General features: G+C 35.0%; 3 protein-coding genes across 3 annotated transcripts; all 3 read left to right on the top strand.

The window, feature by feature from the left end:
- The first annotated feature begins 1,094 nt into the window (after positions 1–1,094).
- Positions 1,095–4,696, top strand: LOC311093539 (counting factor associated protein D-like). The gene is made up of 7 exons (XM_084131014.1): positions 1,095–1,285; positions 1,393–1,452; positions 1,535–1,633; positions 1,724–1,884; positions 3,816–4,065; positions 4,164–4,359; positions 4,450–4,696. Exons 1-7 carry the CDS (start codon positions 1,216–1,218, stop codon positions 4,583–4,585), a joined length of 972 nt encoding a protein of 323 aa, XP_083987140.1. The 5' UTR covers positions 1,095–1,215; the 3' UTR covers positions 4,586–4,696.
- Positions 4,697–12,458: 7,762 nt separating this feature from the next.
- On the top strand, positions 12,459–16,746 carry LOC311093794 (uncharacterized protein; the record flags this gene model as incomplete). Its single annotated transcript, XM_084131387.1, has 7 exons — positions 12,459–12,528; positions 12,647–12,706; positions 12,789–12,887; positions 12,975–13,135; positions 16,108–16,135; positions 16,228–16,423; positions 16,505–16,746. The coding sequence occupies 7 exons, from the start codon at positions 12,459–12,461 to the stop codon at positions 16,641–16,643; spliced, it is 753 nt and encodes a 250-aa protein (XP_083987513.1). The 3' UTR covers positions 16,644–16,746.
- A 2,655-nt stretch (positions 16,747–19,401) lies between these two features.
- On the top strand, positions 19,402–23,434 carry LOC311093423 (counting factor associated protein D-like). Its single transcript, XM_084130796.1, has 7 exons — positions 19,402–19,587; positions 19,695–19,754; positions 19,837–19,935; positions 20,026–20,198; positions 22,268–22,517; positions 22,616–22,811; positions 22,902–23,434. The coding sequence occupies exons 1-7, from the start codon at positions 19,518–19,520 to the stop codon at positions 23,038–23,040; spliced, it is 987 nt and encodes a 328-aa protein (XP_083986922.1). The 5' UTR covers positions 19,402–19,517; the 3' UTR covers positions 23,041–23,434.
- Positions 23,435–25,114: the final 1,680 nt, after the last annotated feature.

Genomic DNA, 25,114 nt, shown 5'->3' with positions numbered 1-25,114 from the left:
GCGCCAAGGAGGATTCTGGGGAGTGTAGTGCAAAGACAGATGAGGAAGACAGACGGTGGATGTGACACCCAGGCCGTCAACAACAATTATAATTAGCATGAATAAAACAATTAGACACCCTTATAATTGTAATATATTATTTTACAATTTATTACATTTATTTTCTTTTTTTATTTAACTTGATCTACATTTTTTCCACTGTGCTAGTAGATCTTCTCATGTTTCAAGTTAATATCTTTTTCACAGTTCAATTTCTTCCTCTTGTTCCTTAATCCTGCCTAATTCCACCCTAATACATATTCTTTCTTGTTTTATGACTCCATCTACCATTTAATTACCTTTAATATAGCCGTACCCACAAAAAGTATATCATATTTAGAATTATAAAGTTTATGTAGTATTACATTTTTTCCAAAATAATGGTCTTGCAGTGAACTCTTGAAAACGGAAGAAGAGCCTGAGCAAATAACCTCTACCCATTCTAATGCCTATGAAATAGCTAATATTTCAGCTGCAAACACAGAAAGACCATCATTTAGTCACTGAGGTGAGAAATAAACATGATCCATCTACACATTTACATTTGAACATGTTGAACATTTTTTTAAGGTGATGACATCAATCTCATAAATAGCTAAAGAGTATAGTTTAATCTACTATTTACATACACAATAGCTATTTATATAGGAGACTGATCTATGTTATCACTGTAAATCAATGTTCAACACACTGAACTTCAGCCCATTGTAAACAGTGCTTTATATAATATACACTTTTTCCCCTACAAATTCAAAACACTCAAACAACCACTGAAGAGCTGGCCAATCTTCAATTTAAGCCTATATTCCAGTAGTTTAAAGTTAATTTAATTCTTCTAAGTTCTAATTGCTTTTTTACATATATCTTAACCAGTAATTCAGGAATGAGTGTACCTGTAAAAGCACCAGCACATTCACAGTACATTTGCCTCGGGGTGAAAGATGGACTGATTCAGGCGTCCCTCAGCGATCACCCCCGCAGTCTCTACCGATGGGTATCAAACACAGACCTTGACCTAGTTCAATAAATATTTGTCCACCCCCCGATGAACCCTCATGCAATATGTGACGTTAATCCAGTCCCTCCTTCGTGTGTATTTATTGCGAACTTCTGTTATCCACGAACACTTGTTAGACGTTTTCAGACGGACAAAAGCTTATTTTCCATCTCCAGTGGATGTTTGTAGCTCTAGATTGCACTATGTGGCGTCTTCTTGCTGGGTTCGTGCTTCTGCTCTGTGCTGCAGGTAAAGAGAAAAAATTATAATATGACACATTTCCTGTGATATTTTGAACACTAAACGTGTTGAAAAGTTGATTCAGTGAATTGTGATCTCTGTGTTTTCATCCCCAGATGCCGCACCAGTTGGTGGCAGAACAGTTCCTGATTTTGGAAAGATGTATCATGTCAAAGGTGCATTTCTGCCTAATTACACAGTACATCCCAGTACAGGACACTTATTTTTCAGTATGTTACATGTACCTCTTTTATGTAGGTGAGCTGACTTTGCCTTATTCTGGTGATGGGCTAAAGGAACCGTTTGAAGTTTGGTACGACCTTGAGGGAAACAGAAGTCGCATCGACTATCGTAATAGTCAGTGATCTTCTCATGATAGAGTCACATAATGTTAAAATCAATATAGATTATGTATGCAGCCTCTCTTCATTGATGCTCTCTACACAGGTACAGTGCGCACTTTTCTGATTGGAAACGACTTTGATTATGGTGCCATTTATCAGATCACACCAGTACCAATCCGAGCTACTAAATATTTCCAGCTTAATGGTACAAAGGAGGATCCAATACGTCCACAGGCAGCACTGCCTGATCTGCAGGGCTTTGAAGTATGTACTATAGAACACAAAAGTTATTTAGATTTTTTTTTTACATGACACCATTCTCAACTAAAACCTTTTCATGCGTTTTGGCCATTCATTTACATGACAATAGTGTTTTAGGGGGTTTCAAAGTGCAAGATTCTGAAAATAATACTGTTATTTTCTCTGTGTAAACTAGAAAAATGTTATTTTGTGAAAACAGTGACATAATGCGCATGTGCATTACGTGTTCAGTGATATCGCCAACTACTGGCCTAGCAGCAGAATACAGAGATTTTGGTCGTTTTTGCGGATCCTTGTGAACGGGATCGTTTTGACAACGTTGTCGTCTGTTCAATTAAATTCAATTAACATTTATTTGGATAGCGCATTTCACAATGCATATTGTTTCAAAGCAGCTTTACAGAAAATGCATGTCTACAATTTAGAGTGATCTGTTATCAGAGGTGACTGTCCAAGTTATTTATTTCAGAAATGTACATCTACAAATCACACAGTTAGCTAATGTATAAATTTATACAATGTATTAATTTAAAGGGATACTCCACTTTTTTTGGAAATAGGCTAATTTTACAACTCCCCCAGAGTTAAACAGTTGAGTTTTACCGTTTTCGAATCCATTCAGCCGATCTCCGGGACCTAAGACCGACGGAAAATGAAAAGTTGTGATTTTCTAGGCTGATATGGCTAGGAACTATACTCTCATTCCTATCATTACGCCTGCTGGACTCATGGTACGGCAGCAAAGTTTCTTGATTATTACGCAGGAATGCGAGGTATAGTTCCTAACCATATCAGCCTAGAAAATCACAACTTTTCATTTTCCGTCGGTCTTAGTACACGATGTAACTACAGAAGAGTCAAGTTTTAAATAGGAAAAATATCGAAACTCTTTGGTCATTTTTTTTAGAGAGATGCTAATGGTCTTGTCCGATTCAATGATCTATGCTAAGCTATGCTAAAAGTGGTACCGCCAGACCCGGAGATCGGCTGAATGGATTCGAAAACAGTAAAACTCAACTGTTTAACTCTGGGGGAGTTGTAAAATGAGCCTATTTCCAAAAAAAGTGGAGTATCCCTTTAAGGCAGAAACAATGAGCTCATTGAAGTAATGAATACATGTTTGTTAACAAATGATTAGGATATATAGAAAAATGTAGCATTGATGCATGATGATTCAGTGCTTGCTTCATCTGAAGTCCTCGCAGGAGTTGGCGTCGTCTCTTCACAGGTGTTATGATCATCTGAAGTCTTCATAAGAGGCTGGATCCAAACTGCAGCTGACATACTCTCTAGTTACCTCAGGAGAACAGAGAAGCAAATGGAAAATAATTAGCGTAGCTGTTGTTCATAACTTTAAGCAAAGATAATTATGTGCATTTCATCTGATATAACTGGAGTATAAGGTTATGAGATGCATTATATGAATGCTTGGCTAAAGAGATGCGTCTTTAGTCTAGATTGAGAGCGAGTCTGAGGCCCGAACATTATCAGGAAGACTTTCCAGAGTTTAGGAGCCAATTGTGAAAATGCTCTCCCTCCTTTAGTGGACTTAGATATCCTATACCACCAGAAGCCCTGAGTTTTGTGATCTTAAAGAGTGTGATGGATTGTAGGGCGATAGAAGATCAATTAAATACACAGGAGCTGAACCGTCTGTACGTGAAAAATCCTTTTCCCGTTTTTAGTACATCGTTGACCTGCAAACAGCCCCTGAACAAACAAAAAGTCAATGGGGTCCAATGTTTTTTTGGACTCCACTGACTTTCATTGTATAGACAAAAACAGTTGAAACATAATCCAAAATGTCTTGTGCTATGTAGAAGAAAGTCAAACAGGTTTAGAAAGATATGAACAACATTAATCCCATAGATTCAATTAACTGTAATGCAAACCAACAATGAGGATGAAATTTGTATAAAATCATTGTTTTGCAGTTTGAGAAGATGGAGGATTGCGCAGGCGTTCAGTGTGAGGTCTGGATAAAGGTCACACAGGCTGGTCATAAGAAGAACACATATCGTCTGTGGGTCACACGTCCAGAGGGAAATGATTCCTCAGCCGTCCCGTACCGCTATGAGATGATGGGCTTCAACACTCTCTTGGAGTCTCGCAATGACAAATACATGATTGACTACAGTGACTTCAGTCCCCAAACTGAGTCCGACATTTTCACTCCACCTGGAGGTAACTGGAGAACACACACTCAGTGACATGCCTTTGTCCGTTTCTTTTACTCTTACAGACCATCTAATCAGATGCTCACTGAGGTTTTGTGTGTCTAGATATGACATATGAGAAGTTTCCGGATCCTCCTGAGGAGCATCAAATATTGGCCAACCCCCTTCAAGACTATGTCCACACCTCTCCTGTTAGCCACGCCCACCGTTTGTTTGGCCCCTTTAAGGAGAAGTTTGAACGTCAGTATGAAAGTGAGAAGGAGCACGAGGAGCGTGAGAGCTACTTTTTACATACTCTTCGGTGAGGAAAAACAAATCTGTGAGCAATCTGTGAACTTGTCTGATTTAAGATGCATATGCTTTTTTTGTTTAACATCCTCTTCCTCCTCAGGCATGTGCACTCTATGAACAGAGCCGGTCTTACATACAGTCTCGGTATCAATGACTTCGCTGACTGGTCAAAGGCAGAGAAGGCCAGGATGACAGGAGGTTTAATTCCAGATGAGAAAAAGGCTGTTACAAAATAGTCCTTACACATTTCTTTGAGTCTGTTGCCAACATATGATACAGTATGATAAACTTTCTCAGATTAAGTGCTTTTGCAAGAGTTTGTCATTAAAATCTAAGAGTTAAAAAGATCTGTTATGGCTTGTGTTTCATTGCTACTTTAACGCTTGAGGTTTTGAAGGTTTGAAAGTGTTAAAAATGTTGTAAAATGAAATCAAATTATTCGGATATTCATTTTACAGTAAAATTGTAATTTACAAAACCTAATTTAATTTAGTGTGTGATTTACACACAGCCTCGGTATCAACAACTTCTCAAATTGATCGAAGGAAGAGTGAACAAATACTGTTAAAAATGATTAGTTGAGTACATAAATTTAGAAAAATTAAGTAAATAAACACCTCTCTTAATTAGAAAAAGAGTGTGAAATTACAAGTTACGTGAATGGATTGTTTTTCTACTAGTGAAATTTACTTAGATTAAGAGGAAGATAAGGAAAATTAAGTTGCAGTTACCTAATAAGGAGTTCAGACGAACATAATGTGCTCAAGTTAGTACAAGTTAATTTTCTTTTGTTGATGCTAATAATACTATTAAAAAAAAGACAAAACGGTTATTTATTCTTTATTTAAAATAAATATTTTATTTATTTAATTTTTTATTTATTTGATATTATTCTTTAATAAATAACAAAATTGCTTACACACTTGCATGGTCATTTGCATGGATTTTAGGGCCAGCACAAAGTGAAATGTGTCTAGATGCAGTGTGTACACAAGTCCATTTAAAAGACACGGGGCATTTGGGTAACTTCCCAGGCCGTCAACAACAATTATAACAAGAAGTACTATTGCGATGAAAGATGCTTTGAGGTGTAAATGAATTGGTCCTAGATTTGGACTGTCAGTATTCCCACAGCCATTTGAGTGAAGTCCTCGGGCAAGTCACAGTTTTGCAAGTGAAAAGCAGAATTAGAAGTTTATAAAATGTTATGTGTTGTGGCTTTTAAATAACCAGAAACCACTTCATCCTTGTAAAAAAGACAGAAAAATCCTGTTTATTTGTAAGGAGGCTGAAGAAAATCAATGTGACATATGACATCAAAGAGCGACTGCGTGAGCTTTGATGAGGAGGTTCAAGATCTCAATGAAGAAGATTATTAATTACCTTTAATATAGCCATACCCACAAAAAGTATATCATATTTAGAATTATAAAGTTTATGTAGTATTACATTTTTTCCAAAATAATGGTCTTGCAGTGAACTCTTGAAAACTGAAGAAGAGCCTGAGCAAATAACCTCTACCCATTCTAATGCCTATGAAATAGCTAATATTTCAGCTGCTTTTTTTTTTTTTTACATATATCTTAACCAATAATTCAGGAATGACGGACGAAAGCTTATTTTCCATCTCCAATGGATGTTAGTAGTCCTTATGAGGGTCATTGTGTCAAAATGATTTACGACTTTGACCTTTGACCTTTTGACAGGTTGAACTTCCTGTGACCTTTTATGATTGATGGGTTGAACTTCCCGACTGAGGTCATGGGATTAACCTTTGCCCTATCGATCATGGTTTTTGACAGTTAGTTAATCCCTTTTAAACCTAGCTAGTCCTAAATAGTTTTGACAGATAGTTTTGAAGGATAGTTTTGCCCTATTTAAATAGAACAGATGTTTTTTGACGGATAGTTTTTTTACGGATGTTTTGCCGGATTCAAACAGCCGGTGTCAGGTTCTATGTATGTGTGTGTGTGTCACAGACAACAAGCTTTGTGTCATGTGTGTGTGAGTGTGGTTATATGGTGTCATGTGTGTGGTGTCACAGGCATCCCCAAGCATCGCGCTCCCTCCCACCCTTCGCAGTGAAAGTGAGAAGTGTATGTCACACAAAAACTTCACATCCTTTAAAAGTATATAAAATAAAAAAGCTTACTAAAACCAATTATTTTAGATTAATAAAAATTCATCTTACATAAAACATACTCTTCCTTAAAAGTGTATAAATTAAAATATATAAAATAAAATAATTAAACAAAAGTTGAAAAACATAGCTTTCAAAGTGTATAAATATCTCATTGATCCAATTATTTTAGCTGAATAAAAGTGTATAAAATAAAAAAGCTTACTAAAACCAATTATTTAAGTTTTAGACGAATAAAAGAATATAAAATAAAAAGCTTACTAAAACCATTTAAGTTTTAGACGAATAAAAGAATATAAAATGACAGACTTAAAATTAACACTTTTTTGTCCATACCATTGATGTCCACAAAAATAATTAAACTAAAGTTGAAAACATGCCTTTAAAAGTATAATATAAATATCTTATTGATCCAATTGTTTTAGCTGAATAAAAGTATATAATAAGCTTACTAAAACCAATTGTTTTAGCTGAATAAATAAATTCATCTTACATTATTTTAGAGATTTGAATAAGCTCTTAACACTTTTTTTGTCCATACCATTGATGTCCACAAAAATAATTAAACTAAAGTTGAAAACATGCCTTTAAAAGTATATTATTGATCCAATTGTTTTAGATAAAAGAATAGAAAATCATCTTACATGTTTTAGAAAGTTGAAGTATGTCCTACCATCGATGTCTACAAAAATGCAATGTATGAATGGGTTCAAAATTGTTTTACACAACTGAATTCATATAGTCATTCCTGAATGACCTCACACTGTCTCAAAACATAAGGAGCGCGCGCGTTTCTAATGTATGTGCGTCAAAAAGTAAAACACACGTGTGTGTGTGTCTGTCTATGCGCGCCCCCTCTCCGTCTGAGCTCTGACCCCCTCCTTTGCATACCAGAGTACGGTGAAATCTCACACTAACAAAAGTTGAAAACATGCCTTTAAAAGTATAATATAAATATCTTATTGATCCAATTGTTTTAGTTTTAGATGAATAAAAGTATAAATGAAATGCTTACTGATACCAATTATTTTAGCTGAATAAAAGTATATAAAAAGCTTACTAAAACCAATTGTTTTAGCTGAATAAATATTCATCTTACATAAAACATACTGTTCCTTAAAAGTGTATAAATTAAAATATATAAAATAAAATAATTAAACAAAAGTTGAAAAGCATAGGCTACCTTTAAAAGTATAAGTGAAATGGTTATAAAATAATTTTACTAAGGTTGAAAAATATTCTGTTCTTTTAAAAGTATATAAATGAAATGCTTATACAATATATCTTACTAAAAAGTATATAATGAAATGCTTGTAAAAAGAATAAACAATCGCAATGTTTAGATAAAAATAAAATTGTCTTACATTATTTTAGAGAGAGTTCAAGAAGTAGCTCCTAACACATCATTGTCCATACGAAAAAATATTCTGTTCTTTTTAAAAGTATATAATGAAATACTTATAAAATCTACCGAACCAAGTATTTCAGTTTTAGATAAACAAAACTGTCTCAAAACATAAGGAGCACGCGTCTAATGTATGTGCGTCAAAAAGTAAAACACACGTGTCTGCGTATCTCTCTGGGTGGGTGGGTGGGTGTGTGTGTGTGTGTCTGTGTGTGTGTGTCTATGCGCGCCCCCCTATTCCTGCGTGCTCTGACATATGAAACAGGACCCCACTCCACATTCCTGAGCACGGTGAAAGTGAGATTAAACATCACATACAATAATATAAAATAAATATCTTACTAAAAAAATCTACTGAAATGCTTGTAAAAAGAATAAAATTCATCTTACATGTTTAGAAACTTACAACTCTTGAACTTACATGTTCAAGAAGGTCTTAAGAGAGTTAACATAAATCACAGAGTGGTTCTCTCTCTCTCACCAGCGTCTCTGACTCAGAGGACTGTATTCAGAGACATTGTGAATGTTGTGTTGAATTTACTTCAAAGTAAAATCTTAAAAGTTTAAATGATATCTTTTAAAAATAAAATTTAAATAAATTATTAAAAGTCTTAATAAAAACAAATATTCTACAACGACGGTCTGTGGAAAAATTCGACTTGAACTTAAAGTATTTTTTTTTTTATCATGGGTATGTAAAATAATTTGAAGCGTCACAAGTCATCTCACGCCTGTGAAATGTTCAATAATTTCTTAAGTTGTATCTGTGAGAAAATGACAACAACATAGGCCTATCTTCAGAGAGAGCAACCATGAGAACATTTAGAAACTGGGAATCTTCCAGAAATAAGGTCCTTCCGATCAGCGCTGAGAAAGAAGTTACTTGACCATAATGATGGCTTCAGGATATCGAGTGACAGACCGAGCCTCTGTGCATCCTGTCAGAGCGTATGTCATGTTAGTCTGTTAACGCCTTTCCATACTAAATTCATTTCAAAGCATAACCTTAAACTTTTACATTAGATATTTTAAAAGATTGATTAAATTAAATCTTTAAAGTTTGAATACATTCATATCTTCTATTTATCTTTTAGAAGACTTATGTATGATATAAATGATTTTGTTTAACGGTGACCTAAAGTATAATTGTTATTAAACAATGTCTGTTCAAAAACTGTACTTGGTCGTCTTAAATCTCATTTATATGAAAAAGATTCAACCAGCATTTTTTTGTCCATGTGGGGGTTTAAATTTTTATGGTGGGGGCTTTCCATAGCTATCCCACACACCTAAACACAACCATCACAGAAAACTACATTTTCAAAATGAAATAAATAAATAATTTAATAAAATGTAAACAAAGTTTTAGCTAAATAAAATCACCTTACATTTCCAGAGAGGCGAAGTAGTTCTTTATGCAATGATAAAAAAAAACGATCCAAAAAGCAAATAGTTTATGTTGTCCTATAACAGCCCCAGACCCTTCAGTGATAAACTACAGTGTGAACTGAAGCTTCAGGATATAGGGGCAGACCAGATGAGTCTTGGGGGACAATGTCGCAGTACATCTAGTCTGCGTTTCAGAGCATACTACATCCAGAGTTTATACGAAATTCATTTAAAAGCATAACCTTAAAAGTTTAAATCAAATCTTTAAAGTTTTATTAAAATCATATCTTCTATTCTTTAAATTTTTTCTGTTCAAAAACTTTAGATGGTTGAAAAACTGTACTTAGCCGTCTTAAATCTTAGATCTTTTGTCCATACAACATGTTTGTCACAATGTTGTATTGTTTTTAAGAAATCCGAGGACTCCACATTGCTCTTATTTAGACCAAGTTTGTATCTTTTAGAAAATCACCACACAATTTGAGAGACGCAATGTGTGATAAGTAAAAATCACACATCGTCTTAATTCAAAGTATAAGTATAAGATCGTATAAGATCATTTTTACTTGTATCTCCCGAACTATCCTTAATCAGTGCGGAAATATATCAGTGTGAGAATATACTATCGGTCATCTACTCAAAATACATGTAGAAGTTTCAAATGTTAGCATTTGTCGATGGTGGCCGCATGAACAGACTTTGGGGAGAGCTATAGCAGAAATCATGCCCTTTGACCTCCTCGATTTTGCAGGCCTTTTTGTTAAAGACCCTACTACAAGTTAGTTCTCCCAAAAGAGTTTCTCCCATCTAGCGGTGAAATTCTATTTTGCATTTAAACGAATAGTGCTTTCTAGCGGTTCTCCCATCTACTCGCTTTTTCAACTTTGGTAAATGTGCCAAGAATCTATGACAACATGTCTTCCGATAGCGCTTCATCTTTCTTTATTCTTTATTTCAAGGATAGCCCCTTGAGATGTACCATCTCATTTTCAAGGGGGTCCTTACAATCATGACGAACAATACAAGATAATAAAGAGTAAATATTAAAGATAATTTCAAACACATAAGCACAAAGACATACACACACTCATCGAGTTTAATTGTACATGTTCTACCGTTATGCTGCCTATATAATGATTTACACAACCAAGCTTGTCATTTAGACCGTACCTTTGACTTACCCGTCGAGAAGAAAGCAGGCAACTTCCCTTTCAAAGTCTTTCTCCTTCATTAGCTCTTTCCACCTGGGAAAAGCTATCCCGATATTTATTTACATACCGATAAATTAAATTTTAGCTTTTTGGCTTTTTTGGGGGATTTTTGCCCCGTGCAGTGCAGCCTTTCAAATGTGCCGAGGACAGTATCATTGCCTCCCATATGGTCTAGCGGTTAGGATTCCTGGTTTTCATCCAGGCTGCCCGGGTTCGACTCCCAAAATTCAAGTTATTCAAGTTCATCAATAATCATTTTTAGTCTTAGAGGCCTACACGAACTGCAGAAACAAGCAGAAGATATGTAAAAACTCATAAATGCTGTTTCAGTACTGAATCATTTTCACAAATACAATTATATTGAATTCAGAAAATTTCACTATGAAATATTTACTTTATCTATCATAATTTCAATTTAGTATGTCATCATTTAAACTTTTCATCTCATAATTATGACGCATAGTCATAATTTCAACTTTTTAAGTCATAATTTCAACTTGTCATAATTTACAATTTTTGTCAATTACGCCTTTTTAATGTAATACTTAAAACCGTTTTAAGTCATAATTTGGTTGTTGACTATAGTAGTGTTGCACCTGCATGCCCACTAACTCGCTTGTGAGAGTCAGAGTGTGTAAAGTAAACTCTCATTAGTGTTAGTAGAGTATTAGTGGACTGGTAGGGTTAGAATAAGTAATATTAGAATAAAATATCTGTTGGGGAGCATCACAATAAAGAGTTAATGTTTAATGAGTTAAATGACCACATACCATTTTTTTCAACCGAGCGAATCTGCGCATGAGAGGCCTTCAGAAGTCATAACTTCAGGGGTAGGCCAGTTGGCGAAAACACTGCGTGTGTAAAAATCAAATACTGTATGACACTTTTCAAAGTTAGAATAAAAAGTTAAGTGTCACAAAGTCTGACACAAGGCCATTAACTTGTTCTTTTTGTTTTATAAATGTATTTTGCTTATTTCTACAAATATCAACCTGATAAATATGAATACGATTAAACAGTGATTTAAAATACAACTAAACCATGATAATGTTTAGTTTAGATGTTGATGGCTAAGTTTCAGGCATAGTGCAACCACACAATGTTAGATTTCTCTAACATCTCACTCACAATGCAAAACGTTGTAAATAAACATTTTCAAACTGTAATTTAACCATATTTTATTAATATTATGTTGATTTAAAGTTTTTGTTATTAACTAATACCTACTAACACTTCAACACACAAAATTAAAGAGATGTATTATTTAAAAAAAATGGAATGTTCACAATCTACAGTTAGATATTCTCCTACTTAGTATCTTTGGGCGTATTTTTACACGCCATACTGATGCAAAGTTCCACACTCTATGGACTAACTTAAAAACATAATCTTTATACAGGAATCACGTGTAAGATTCAAAAGACCAATTCACTAAGAATTTGTGATACACAAATACATACATAAAAGTTTCCAAATGATGATGGTTTTATTACTCCGCTAGATTTAGTCATCTTGTTCAGATAGCAGACGACACTGTTTCACATGTTGCGTGACACCACACACATGACACCATATAACCACACTCACACACACATGACACAAAGCTTGTTGTCTGTGACACACACACACATACATAGAACCTGACACCGGCTGTTTGAATCCGGCAAAACTATCCGGCAAAACATCTGTAAAAAAACTATCCGTCAAAAAACATCTGTTCTATTTAAATAGGGCAAAACCATCCTTCAAAACTATCTGTCAAAACTATTTAGGACTAGCTAGGTTTAAAAGGGATTAACTAACTGTCAAAAACCATGATCGATAGGGCAAAGGTTAATCCCATGACCTCAGTCGGGAAGTTCAACCCATCAATCATAAAAGGTCACAGGAAGTTCAACCTGTCAAAAGGTCAAAGGTCAAAGTCGTAAATCATTTTGACACAATGAACCTCATAAGGACTACTGATGTTTGTAGCTTTAGATTGCAGTATGTGGCGTCTTCTCGCTGGGTTCGTGCTTCTGCTCTGTGCTGCAGGTAAAGAGAAAAAACAGTAAGAAAACATTATAATATGACATTTCCTGTGATGTTTTGAACACTAAACGTGTTGAAAAGTTGATTCAGTGAATTGTGATCTCTCTGTTTTCATCCCCAGATGCCGCACCAGTTGGTGGCAGAACAGTTCCTGATTTTGGAAAGATGTATCATGTCAAAGGTGCATTTCTGCCTAATTACACAGTACATCCCAGTACAGGACACTTCTTTTTCAGTATGTTACATGTACCTCTTTTATGTAGGTGAGCTGACTTTGCCTTATTCTGGTGATGGGCTAAAGGAACCGTTTGAAGTTTGGTACGACCTTGAGGGAAACAGAAGTCGCATCGACTATCGTAATAGTCAGTGATCTTCTCATGATAGAGTCACATGTTAAAATCAATATAGATTATGTATGCAGCCTCTCTTCATTGATGCTCTCTACACAGGTACAGTGCGCACTTTTCTGATTGGAAACGACTTTGATTATGGTGCCATTTATCAGATCACACCAGTACCAATCCGAGCTATTAAATATTTCCAGCTTAATGGTACAAAGGAGGATCCAATACGTCCACAGGCAGCACTGCCTGATCTGCAGGGCTTTGAAGTATGTACTATAGAACACAAAAGTTATTTAGAAAAATGTCTCAGGGGCCGTTTACATGACACCATTCTCAACTAAAAACTTTTCATGCGTTTTGGCCATTCATTTACATGACAATAGTGTTTTAGGGGGTTTCAAAGTGCAAGATTCTGAAAACAATACTGTTATTTTCTGTGTGTAAACTAAAAAAATGTTAATTTGTGAAAACGGTGACATCATGCGCATTGTGTTTCTTTACTGAGTGACATCGCCAACTACTGGCCTGGCAGCAGAATACTACGGAAGCGTATTGCATTCACTTGAGGGAAAATAATCTACTCTGTTTTTCTGAATTAACAAGTTAATTATCTCAGAATTACGAGATAATTTTTCATGAATAAAAAGTTTTTGCTCTGTTTTTCTGAATTAATGACTTAATTATCTCAGAATTACGAGATGATTAAGTCATTAATTCAGAAAAACAGCAAATATTTTGTATGAAAAATTCTCATAATTTTGAGATAATTAAGTCATTAATTCAGAAAAACAGAGCAAAAACTTTTTATTCATGAAAAATGATCTCGTAATTCTGAGATAATTAACTTGTTAATTCAGAAAAACTGAGCAAAAACTTTTTTTCATGAAAAATTATCTCGTAATTCTGAGATAATTAACTCGTTAATTCAGAAAAACAGAGTAGATTATTTTTCCTCAAGTGAATGCAATACGCTTCCGTAGAATACAGCGATTTTGGTCGTTTTTGCGGATCCTTGTGAACGGGATCGTTTTGACAACGCTGTCGTCTGTTCAATTAAATTCAATTAACATTTATTTAGATGGCGCATTTCACAATGCATATTGTTTCAAAGCAGCTTTACAGAAAATGCATGTCTACAATTTACAGTGATCTGTTATCAGAGGTGACTGTCCAAGTTATTTATTTCAGAAATGTACATCTACAAATCACACAGTTAGCTAATAATGTATTCATTTATACAATGTATTAATCTGGGCTTCTTCGTCCGAAAACGACCGAAAACTTGAACGTTTCGAAATGTTAAATTTTTTTGCTTCATCGGATGGGGGTGAAACTTGGTGACTTTTGTTGTATTACCTATATGAACACACAAAAAAATCAAGGAGATGATTCTGATATGTTAAAGGGTCGTAAAAAACATAGTCACACTTAGCTTCCTCCCGGTCAAAAACGGGCGATATAGGAAATGAATGGGAAATACGAAAAAATAGGAAAACTCAGAGAAACTTTTGGTGGTACAAGCTACAGATCAGCCACTGTGCTGAAAAAAAGTGTACAGCAATGAAGGGGTGACACTCTAAAACATCAAGAGTGCAAATAAGACCCCCCCCCCCACACACACACACCCACACCCACACCCACACACACACACACACACAAACACACACACAAACACACACACACACACACACACAGAAAAATGAACTGGTAAGACTGAAACAGCAAATTTTGCTCCAAACTATATAAAAATTATATAATCATAACTCCAAAACTATAGCAAGGAGAGTCAAAAGGTAGGTATCGTTTGAAAGAACTCTTTTTAAATTTTTTGAAAATATAAATTACATTACATTTGGACATTGTCCTGCCGAGAAACGGCGGATAAAAAACAAAATATATATATAATTTTTATTATGATTTTGCATATCTTTCTTATTTGTCATGGAATAACTCAGGAAGGAAATAAGGTAGGAGGAAAATTATTTTTTAGTGAAGTCCCCCTACATGTTAGCTGCATCTGGATAAAAAAATAATAATTTTTGGATAAAGGAATCAAATGTTACAGCATTTGGAAAAGAGATAGCCTTTTTGTACAGTCTTTGACACCCCCTCATGGGCAATTTTTTCTCCATGAAGAATATCTTGTCATAAAAGCAATAGATTATGTTAATTTTGGGCTCATTTTAATTGTAATAATATGCTGTAAAAAATGAAGTGCCATTTTCAATGATCTGTGAATGTTTCATGAGCTGTATGATGTTTTTGACACATTGCAGTACATTATTTTATAGATTATGAAAAAAAAGAAATTCTATTTAATCTATTTAAATAACTCAGCAATACTTAAGAGTTTTTCAAAGTGGATACATTCACTGTAAAGTTCAGACTCTAAGCTTTCAAATGACATCAACTTTGTGTTAATCAAGGCAAGATTTTTGAAAAATATGGTAATGAATATTTTCGCAGCTAGGTGGCGCCTGCTGGCGGTACACTCGGTTTTAGAGGGATTACTCAGCACTCGTTAGGAGTTAATAAATGTATTAAGAAGCTGAGATCCTAAGCTTTAAAATGATATATAATTTGTGCTGTTCCATTCAATGGTTGCTAAGTAATTAATTTTCTTCTTTCCGAATGGGAATAAATAAAATAAAAAAATAAAAAAGCTATAGGCAGCCTATAGGCGGTTATAGGACATGACACACATTTATATATTTTGAAGCCACTAGATGGCGCTCTTCTCACTTGAATTTTTTTTTTTTAGGTCTGCACTCTATTTTTGTGTGAAATGTTGCATTTATTGAAAAAAAATTTAAATAAAATAAATATATATATATTAATTCTAATGGAAAAAATAGCTCATAAAAATTATATAATTAATGCAAAGTATCATAAAAAAACTCTAAAAATTCTAAATAATAATCAGAAAATATTATAGAACAAAAATATATTTGATTGGTTATCCTGGGAAAAAATAAAGTTAAATTTTAAGGCTTCGTCCGTTTTTGACCGGGAGGAAGCTAAGTGTGACCCATTTACGAAGAAGCCCAGAGGGTTAAGGCAGAAACAATGAGCTCATTGAAATAATGAATAGGCCTACATGTTTGTTAACAAATGATTAGGATACATAGAAAAATGTAGCATTGATGCATGTTGATTCAGCGCTTGCTTCATCTGAAGTCCTCGCAGGAGTTGGCGGCGTCTCTTCACAGCTGTTATGATCATCTGAAGTCTTCATAAGAGGCTGGACATTTTCACTCCACCTGGAGGTAACTGGAGAACACACATTCAGTGACATGCCTTTGTCCGTCTCTTTTACTTACCATCTAATCAAATGTTCACTGAGGTTTAATGTGTCTAGATATGACATATAAGGAGTTTCCGGATCCTCCTGAGGAGCGTCAGATATTGGCCAACCCCCTTCAAGACTATGTCCACACCTCTCCTGTTAGCCACGCCCACCGTTTGTTTGGCCCCTTTAAGGAGAAGTTTGAACGTCAGTATGAAAGTGAGAAGGAGCACGAGGAGCGTGAGAGCTACTTTGTACATTCTCTTCGGTGAGGAAAAACAAATCCGTGAGCAATCTGTGAACTTGTCTGATTTAAGATGCATATGCTTTTTTTGTTTAACATCCTCAGGCATGTGCACTCTGTGAACAGAGCCGGTCTTACATACAGTCTCGGTATCAATGACTTCTCTGACTGGTCAAAGACAGAGAAGGCCAGGATGACAGGAGGTTTATTAATTCCAGATGAGAAAAAGGCTGTTACAAAATAGTCCTTACACATTTCTTTGAGTCTGTTGCCAACATATGATACAGTATGATAAACTTTCTCAGATTAAGTGTTTTTGCAAGAGTTTGACATTAAAATCTAAAGGTTAAAAAACTGAAATCATTGTTTTAAGTAATTCAAGTTACTTGAACTATCCTCTGATGAGAATAGTGGTAATTTAATATTTTTCTAAATCATCATCATAATTACATTTGGTTTAATTGAGTATCTGCATCTTCAAGCTATTTTGGCAAAATGTATAATTTTCAGTTTATGGTTTGTAGCTGGTCTTCTGTGTATAAAGTGTTGATGGTGACATTGCTTATCGAATCCCAAATGTAATGAAATACTAATGATTGAAATACTGATTAAAGCCATAAATTTTGTCTTTGATTAAATGTATACATAACATCAATTCTGACCAAAGATTTTGTATCAATCAATAAGTAAACTTTTGTGTCAGACTATTCAAAAATCTGTTTTAAAATCAGTGTTTACTTTTACTTAAATTAGGCTGATTTTTAAAAAAAAAAAGAAAAAAAAAAGAAGATAAAAATTGAATCCAAAAATGAAGAGGAAGAAAAGATCTGTTGTGGCTTCTGTTTCATTGCTACTTTAACGCTTGAGGTTTTGAAGGTTTGAACGTGTTAAAAATGTTGTGAAATGAATTCAAATTATTCAGATAATCATTTTACAGTAAAATTGTAATTTACAAAACCTAATTTAATTTAGTGTGTGATTTACACACAGCTTCTATATCAACAACAACTCAAATTGATCGAAGGAAGAGAACAAATACTGTTAAAATTGATTAGTTGAGTACATAAATTGAAAAAGTAAATAAACACCTCTCAATTAGAAAAAGAGTGTGAAATTACAAGTTATGTGAGTGCATTGTTTTTTCTACTAGTGAAATTTACTTAGATTAAGAGAAAGATTAAGAAAATTAAGTTGCAGTTACCTAACAAGAATGAGTTCAGACGAACATAATGTGCTCAAGTTAGTACAAGTTAATTTTCTTTTGTTTTAAACACGCTGTTGACTTGAATTTCTACACTAAAACTAATGCAAATAATACTATTCTAAAAAAAAAAAAAAAAAGGTTATTTATTCTTTATTTAGAATAAATATTTTATTTATTTGATATTTTTCTTAAATAACAAAATTGCTTACACACTTGCATGGTCATTTGCATGGATTTTAGGGCCAGCACAAAGTGAAATTTGTCCAGATGCGGTGTGTACACAAGTCCATTTAAAAGACACAGGGCATTTGGATAATTTCCCAGTGTCAGGTTTCGTACAGACGAAGCAGGCAAGATGGTAAGTTTGATATTTTAATAGCAGAATGGATCGGATACAGCGTGAAAGGTGAGTAAACAGGAAGTAGATAATTGGATGAAGCTTAACTGAATGATAACAAAGTCTCTCTTTCTCTTGCAGATGCAGATGATGAAGATGAAGATGAAGATGAAGATTCTCTGAAGATGGACTGAAGATCAAGATCGCCGGTAAGAATGCAGGTAGGTGTAGGAAGGGAGTCTGTGTGTCTTGTATTGACAAGACCAGACCATGACTGAACGCTGAGTGCTGAATATAAAGGGGTGAGATGACGAGGTACAGGTGATGATGATAATTACTTAGAGGAGAGTGAATGCAGGTGTGCGCCAAGGAGGATTCTGGGGAGTGTAGTGCAAAGACAGATGAGGAAGACAGACGGTGGATGTGACACCCAGGCCGTCAACAACAATTATAATTAGCATGAATAAAACAATTAGACACCCTTATAATTGTAATATATTATTTTACAATTTATTACATTTATTTTCTTTTTTTATTTAACTTGATCTACATTTTTTCCACTGTGCTAGTAGATCTTCTCATGTTTCAAGTTAATATCTTTTTCACAGTTCAATTTCTTCCTCTTGTTCCTTAATCCTGCCTAATTCCACCCTAATACATATTCTTTCTTGTTTTATGACTCCATCTACCATTTAATTACCTTTAATATAGCCGTACCCACAAAAAGTATATCATATTTAGAATTATAAAGTTTATGTAGTATTACATTTTTTCCAAAATAATGGTCTTGCAGTGAACTCTTGAAAACTGAAGAAGAGCCTGAGCAAATAACCTCTACCCATTCTAATGCCTATGAAATAGCTAATATTTCAGCTGCAAACACAGATAGACCATCATTTAGTCACTGAGGTGAGAAATAAACATGATCCATCTACACATTTACATTTGAACATGTTGAACATTTTTTTAAGGTGATGACATCAATCTCATAAATAGCTAAAGAGTATAGTTTAATCTACTATTTACATACACAATAGCTATTTATATAGGAGATTGATCTATGTTATCACTGTAAATCAATGTTCAACACACTGAACTTCAGCCCATTGTAAACAGTGCTTTATATAATATACACTTTTTTTCCTACAAATTCAAAACACTCAAACAACCACTGAAGAGCTGGCCAATCTTCAATTTAAGCCTATATTCCAGTAGTTTAAAGTTAATTTAATTCTTCTAAGTTCTAATTGCTTTTTTACATATATCTTAACCAGTAATTCAGGAATGAGTGTACCTGTAAAAGCACCAGCACATTCACAGTACATTTGCCTCGGGGTGAAAGATGGACTGATTCAGGCGTCCCTCAGCGATCACCCCCGCAGTCTCTACCGATGGGTATCAAACACAGACCTTGACCTAGTTCAATAAATATTTGTCCACCCCCCGATGAACCCTCATGCAATATGTGACGTTAATCCAGTCCCTCCTTCGTGTGTATTTATTGCGAACTTCTGTTATCCACGAACACTTGTTAGACGTTTTCAGACGGACAAAAGCTTATTTTCCATCTCCAGTGGATGTTTGTAGCTCTAGATTGCACTATGTGGCGTCTTCTTGCTGGGTTCGTGCTTCTGCTCTGTGCTGCAGGTAAAGAGAAAAAATTATAATATGACACATTTCCTGTGATGTTTTGAACACTAAACGTGTTGAAAAGTTGATTCAGTGAATTGTGATCTCTCTGTTTTCATCCCCAGATGCCACACCAGTTGGTGGCAGAACAGTTCCTGATTTTGGAAAGATGTATCATGTCAAAGGTGCATTTCTGCCTAATTACACAGTACATCCCAGTACAGGACACTTCTTTTTCAGTATGTTACATGTACCTCTTTTATGTAGGTGAGCTGACTTTGCCTTATTCTGGTGATGGGCTAAAGGAACCGTTTGAAGTTTGGTACGACCTTGAGGGAAACAGAAGTCGCATCGACTATCGTAATAGTCAGTGATCTTCTCATGATAGAGTCACATAATGTTAAAATCAATATAGATTATGTATGCAGCCTCTCTTCATTGATGCTCTCTACACAGGTACAGTGCGCACTTTTCTGATTGGAAACGACTTTGATTATGGTGCCATTTATCAGATCACACCAGTTACCACTCGGACTGAAATCCAAGCTATTAAATATTTCCAGCTTAATGGTACAAAGGAGGATCCAATACGTCCACAGGCAGCACTGCCTGATCTGCAGGGCTTTGAAGTATGTACTATAGAACACAAAAGTTATTTAGATTTTTTTTTTACATGACACCATTCTCAACTAAAACCTTTTCATGCATTTTGGCCATTCATTTACATGACAATAGTGTTTTAGGGGGTTTCAAAGTGCAAGATTCTGAAAACAATACTGTTATTTTCTCTGTGTAAACTAGAAAAATGTTAATTTGTGAAAACAGTGACATCATGCGCATGTGCATTACGTGTTCAGTGATATCGCCAACTACTGGCCTAGCAGCAGAATACAGAGATTTTGGTCGTTTTTGCGGATCCTTGTGAACGGGATCGTTTTGACAACGTTGTCGTCTGTTCAATTAAATTCAATTAACATTTATTTGGATAGCGCATTTCACAATGCATATTGTTTCAAAGCAGCTTTACAGAAAATGCATGTCTACAATTTAGAGTGATCTGTTATCAGAGGTGACTGTCCAAGTTATTTATTTCAGAAATGTACATCTACAAATCACACAGTTAGCTAATGTATAAATTTATACAATGTATTAATTTAAAGGGATACTCCACTTTTTTTGGAAATAGGCTAATTTTACAACTCCCCCAGAGTTAAACAGTTGAGTTTTACCGTTTTCGAATCCATTCAGTCGATCTCCGGGTCTGGCGGTACCACTTTTAGCATAGCTTAGCATAGATCATTGAATCGGACAAGACCGTTAGCATCTCTCTTTTAAAAAATGACCAAAGAGTTTCAATATTTTTCCTATTTAAAACTTGACTCTTCTGTAGTTACATCGTGTACTAAGACCGACGGAAAATGAAAAGTTGTGATTTTCTAGGCTGATATGGTTAGGAACTATACCTCGCATTCCTGCGTAATAATCAAGAAACTTTGCTGCCGTACCATGAGTCCAGCAGGCGTAATGATAGGAATGAGAGTATAGTTCCTAGCCATATCAGCCTAGAAAATCACAACTTTTCATTTTCCGTCGGTCTTAGTACACGATGTAACTACAGAAGAGTCAAGTTTTAAATAGGAAAAATATTGAAACTCTTTGGTCATTTTTTAAAAGAGAGATGCTAACGGTCTTGTCCGATTCAATGATCTATGCTAAGCTATGCTAAAAGTGGTACCGCCAGACCCGGAGATCGGCTGAATGGATTCGAAAACAGTAAAACTCAACTGTTTAACTCTGGGGGAGTTGTAAAATGAGCCTATTTTCAAAAAAAGTGGAGTATCCCTTTAAGGCAGAAACAATGAGCTCATTGAAGTAATGAATACATGTTTGTTAACAAATGATTAGGATATATAGAAAAATGTAGCATTGATGCATGATTCAGCGCTTGCTTCATCTGAAGTCCTCGCAGGAGTTGGCGTCGTCTCTTCACAGCTGTTATGATCATCTGAAGTCTTCATAAGAGGCTGGATCCAAACTGCAGCTGACATACTCTCTAGTTACCTCAGGAGAACAGAGAAGCAAATGGAAAATAATTAGCGTAGCTGTTGTTCATAACTTTAAGCAAAGATAATTATGTGCATTTCATCTGATATAACTGGAGTATAAGGTTATGAGATGCATTATATGAATGCTTGGCTAAAGAGATGCGTCTTTAGTATAGATTGAGAGCGAGTCTGAGGCCCGAACATTATCAGGAAGACTTTCCAGAGTTTAGGAACCAATTGTGAAAATGCTCTCCCTCCTTTAGTGGACTTAGATATCCTATATCACCAGAAGCCCTGAGTTTTGTGATCTTAAAGAGTGTGATGGATTGTAGGGCGATAGAAGATCAATTAAATACACAGGAGCTGAACCGTCTGTACGCGAAAAATCCTTTTCCCGTTTTTAGTACATCGTTGACCTGCAAACAGCCCCTGAACAAACAAAAAGTCAATGGGGTCCAATGTTTTTTTGGACTCCACTGACTTTCATTGTATAGACAAAAACAGTTGAAACATAATCCAAAATGACTTGTGCTATGTAGAAGAAAGTCAAACAGGTTTAGAAAGATATGAACAACATTAATCCCATAGATTCAATTAACTGTAATGCAAACCAACAATGAGGATGAAATTTGTATAAAATCATTGTTTTGCAGTTTGAGAAGATGGAGGATTGCGCAGGCGTTCAGTGTGAGGTCTGGATAAAGGTCACACAGGCTGGTCATAAGAAGAACACATATCGTCTGTGGGTCAAACGTCCAGAGGGAAATGATTCCCCAGCCGTCCCGTACCACTATGAGATGATGGGCTTCAACACTCTTTTGGAGTCTCACAATGACAAATACATGATTGACTACAGTGACTTCAGTCCCCAAACTGAGTCCGACATTTTCACTCCACCTGGAGGTAACTGGAGAACACACATTCAGTGACATGCCTTTGTCCGTCTCATTTACTCTTACAGACCATCTAATCAGATGCTCACTGAGGTTTTATGTGTCTAGATATGACATATGAGAAGTTTCCGGATCCTCCTGAGGAGCATCAAATATTGGCCAACCCCCTTCAAGACTATGTCCACACCTCTCCTGTTAGCCACGCCCACCATTTGTTTGGCCCCTTTAAGGAGACGTTTAAACGTCAGTATGAAAGTGAGAAGGAGCACGAGGAGCGTGAGAGCTACTTTTTACATTCTTTTCGGTGAGGAAAAACAAATCTGTGAGCAATCTGTGAACTTGTCTGATTTAAGATGCATATGCTTTTTTTGTTTAACATCCTCTTCCTCCTCAGGTATGTGCACTCTATGAACAGAGCCGGTCTTACATACAGTCTCGGTATCAACCACTTCTCTGACCGGTCAAAGACAGAGAAGGCCAGGATGACAGGAGGTTTATTAATTCCAGATAAGAAAAAGGCTGTTACAAAATAGTCCTTACACATTTCTTTGTCTGTTGCCAACATTTGGTACAGTATGACAAACTTTCTCAGATTAAGTGTTTTTGCAAGAGTTTGTCATTAAAATCTAAAGGTTAAAAGGTTTTAAGTAGTTCAACTAACTTAAACTGTCCTCTGATGAGAATAGTGGTAATTTAATCTTTTTCTAAATCATCATCATAATTACATTTGGTTTAATTGAGTATCTGCATCTTCAAGCTATTTTGGCAAAATGTATAATTTTCAGTTTATGGTTTGTAGCTGGTCTTCTGTGTATAAAGTGTTGATGGTGACATTGCTTATCAAATACCAAATGTAATGAAATACTAATGATTGAAATACTGTTTAAAGCCATAAGTTTTGTCTTTGATTAAATGTACATAACATCAGTTCTGACCAAAGATTTTGTATCAATCAATAAGTAAACTTTTTTTTGTCAGACTATTCAAAAATCTGTTTTAAAACCAGTGTTTACTTTTACTTAAATTAGAAAATAGAAATAAAAAATGAAGATAAAAATTCAAACCAAAAATCCAAAAATGAAGAGGAAGAAAAGATCTGTTGTGGCTTCTGTTTCATTTCTACTTTAACGCTTGAGGTTTTGAAGGTTTGAAAGTGTTAAAAATGTTGTGAAATGAATTCAGATTATTCAGATATCCACTTTACAGTAAAATTGTAATTTACAAAACCTAATTTAATTTAGTGTGTGATTTACACACAGCCTCTATATCAACAACTTCTCAGATTGATCAAAGGAAGAGAACAAATACTGTTAAAATTGATTAGTTGAGTAGGCCTACATACATTTTGAAAAATTAAGTAAATAAACACCTCTCAATTAGAAAAAGAGTGTGAAATTACAAGTTATGTGAGTACATTGTTTTTCTACTAGTGAAATTTACTTAGATTAAGAAAATTAAGTTGCAGTTACCTAATAAGAATGACTTCAGACGAACATAATGTGCTCAAGTTAGTACAAGTTAATTTTCTTTTGTTTCAAACGCGCTGTTGACTTGAATTTCTACACTAAAACTAATGCAAATAATACTATTCTAAAAGAAAAAAGAAAAGAAACGGTTGTTATTTATTCTTTATTTAGAATAAATATTTTATTTATTTATTTATTTGATATTTTTCTTAAACAAATAACAAAATTGCTTACACACTTGCATGGTCATTTGCATGGATTTTAGGGCCAGCACAAAGTGAAATGTGTCTAGATGCAGTGTGTACACAAGTCCATTTAAAAGACACTGGGCATTTGGGTAACTTCCCAGGCCGTCAACAACAATTATAACAAGAAGTACTATTGCGATGAAAGATGCTTTGAGGTGTAAATGAATTGGTCCTAGATTTGGACTGTCAGTATTCCCACAGCCATTTGAGTGAAGTCCTCGGGCAAGTCACAGTTTTGCAAGTGAAAAGCAGAATTAGAAGTTTATAAAATGTTATGTGTTGTGGCTTTTAAATAACCAGAAACCACCTCATCCTTGTAAAGAAGACACAGAAAAATCCTGTTTATTCGTAAGGACGCTGAAGAAAATCAATGTGACATGGCATCAAAGAGCGACTGCGTGAGCTTTGATGAGGAGGTTCAAGATCTCAATGAAGAAGATTATTAATGAAGGCCAAAAGATGTAAATTGCGTGTTAACATGTAATTATGTGATAAGACTTTCGTTTCACATGTTTTGGCCTTCCATAATTTATTGCAGATGACAAAGTACATGAAGCACCGAGTTGGAATGGACCCTGAACATCCTAATCATCAAAAAAAATGTATCCTGTGACAGTTTACCAGCCCTAAAGTAAATTAAGTTGCTCCTGTTGTAACAGCTGTGGTCTGTATGTTAATGAATTTGAGATACCTCATTGTCTGAGATGGTTCACAGGGTCCATCACCTGCTCCAATTCTACAATTGATGACCATTTGCTCAGGATGTGATCACCCCAAGTGAGGCAGAAACAATGAAACTATTGACTTTTTTTCTTCTCTATGATAATTAAGCCATTTAGGGGAATGAGCATGGTCTATCTTGAAGTGGAATCTGGGTCGGGGCAGACTTTAAT

The sequence above is a fragment of the Abramis brama genome (assembly GCF_963993115.1).
Source record: "Abramis brama genome assembly, chromosome: 12".
NCBI classification, from domain to species: domain Eukaryota; kingdom Metazoa; phylum Chordata; class Actinopteri; order Cypriniformes; family Leuciscidae; genus Abramis; species Abramis brama.
The sequence above is the reverse complement of the archived record's forward strand: the minus strand, read 5'-3'. Positions and strand labels throughout refer to the sequence as shown.

Bases quoted from the DNA above. Each gene is read 5' to 3' on its own strand.
- LOC311093539 (XM_084131014.1), top strand. From the start codon at position 1,216: ATGTTTGTAGCTCTAGATTGCACTATGTGGCGTCTTCTTGCTGGGTTC. The intron at 1,286-1,392 runs GTAAAGAGAAAA...TTTCATCCCCAG, and splicing joins GCTTCTGCTCTGTGCTGCAG to ATGCCGCACCAGTTGGTGGC. The intron at 1,885-3,815 runs GTATGTACTATA...ATTGTTTTGCAG, and splicing joins CTGATCTGCAGGGCTTTGAA to TTTGAGAAGATGGAGGATTG.
- LOC311093423 (XM_084130796.1), top strand. From the start codon at position 19,518: ATGTTTGTAGCTCTAGATTGCACTATGTGGCGTCTTCTTGCTGGGTTC. The intron at 19,588-19,694 runs GTAAAGAGAAAA...TTTCATCCCCAG, and splicing joins GCTTCTGCTCTGTGCTGCAG to ATGCCACACCAGTTGGTGGC. The intron at 22,812-22,901 runs GTGAGGAAAAAC...CTTCCTCCTCAG, and splicing joins TACTTTTTACATTCTTTTCG to GTATGTGCACTCTATGAACA.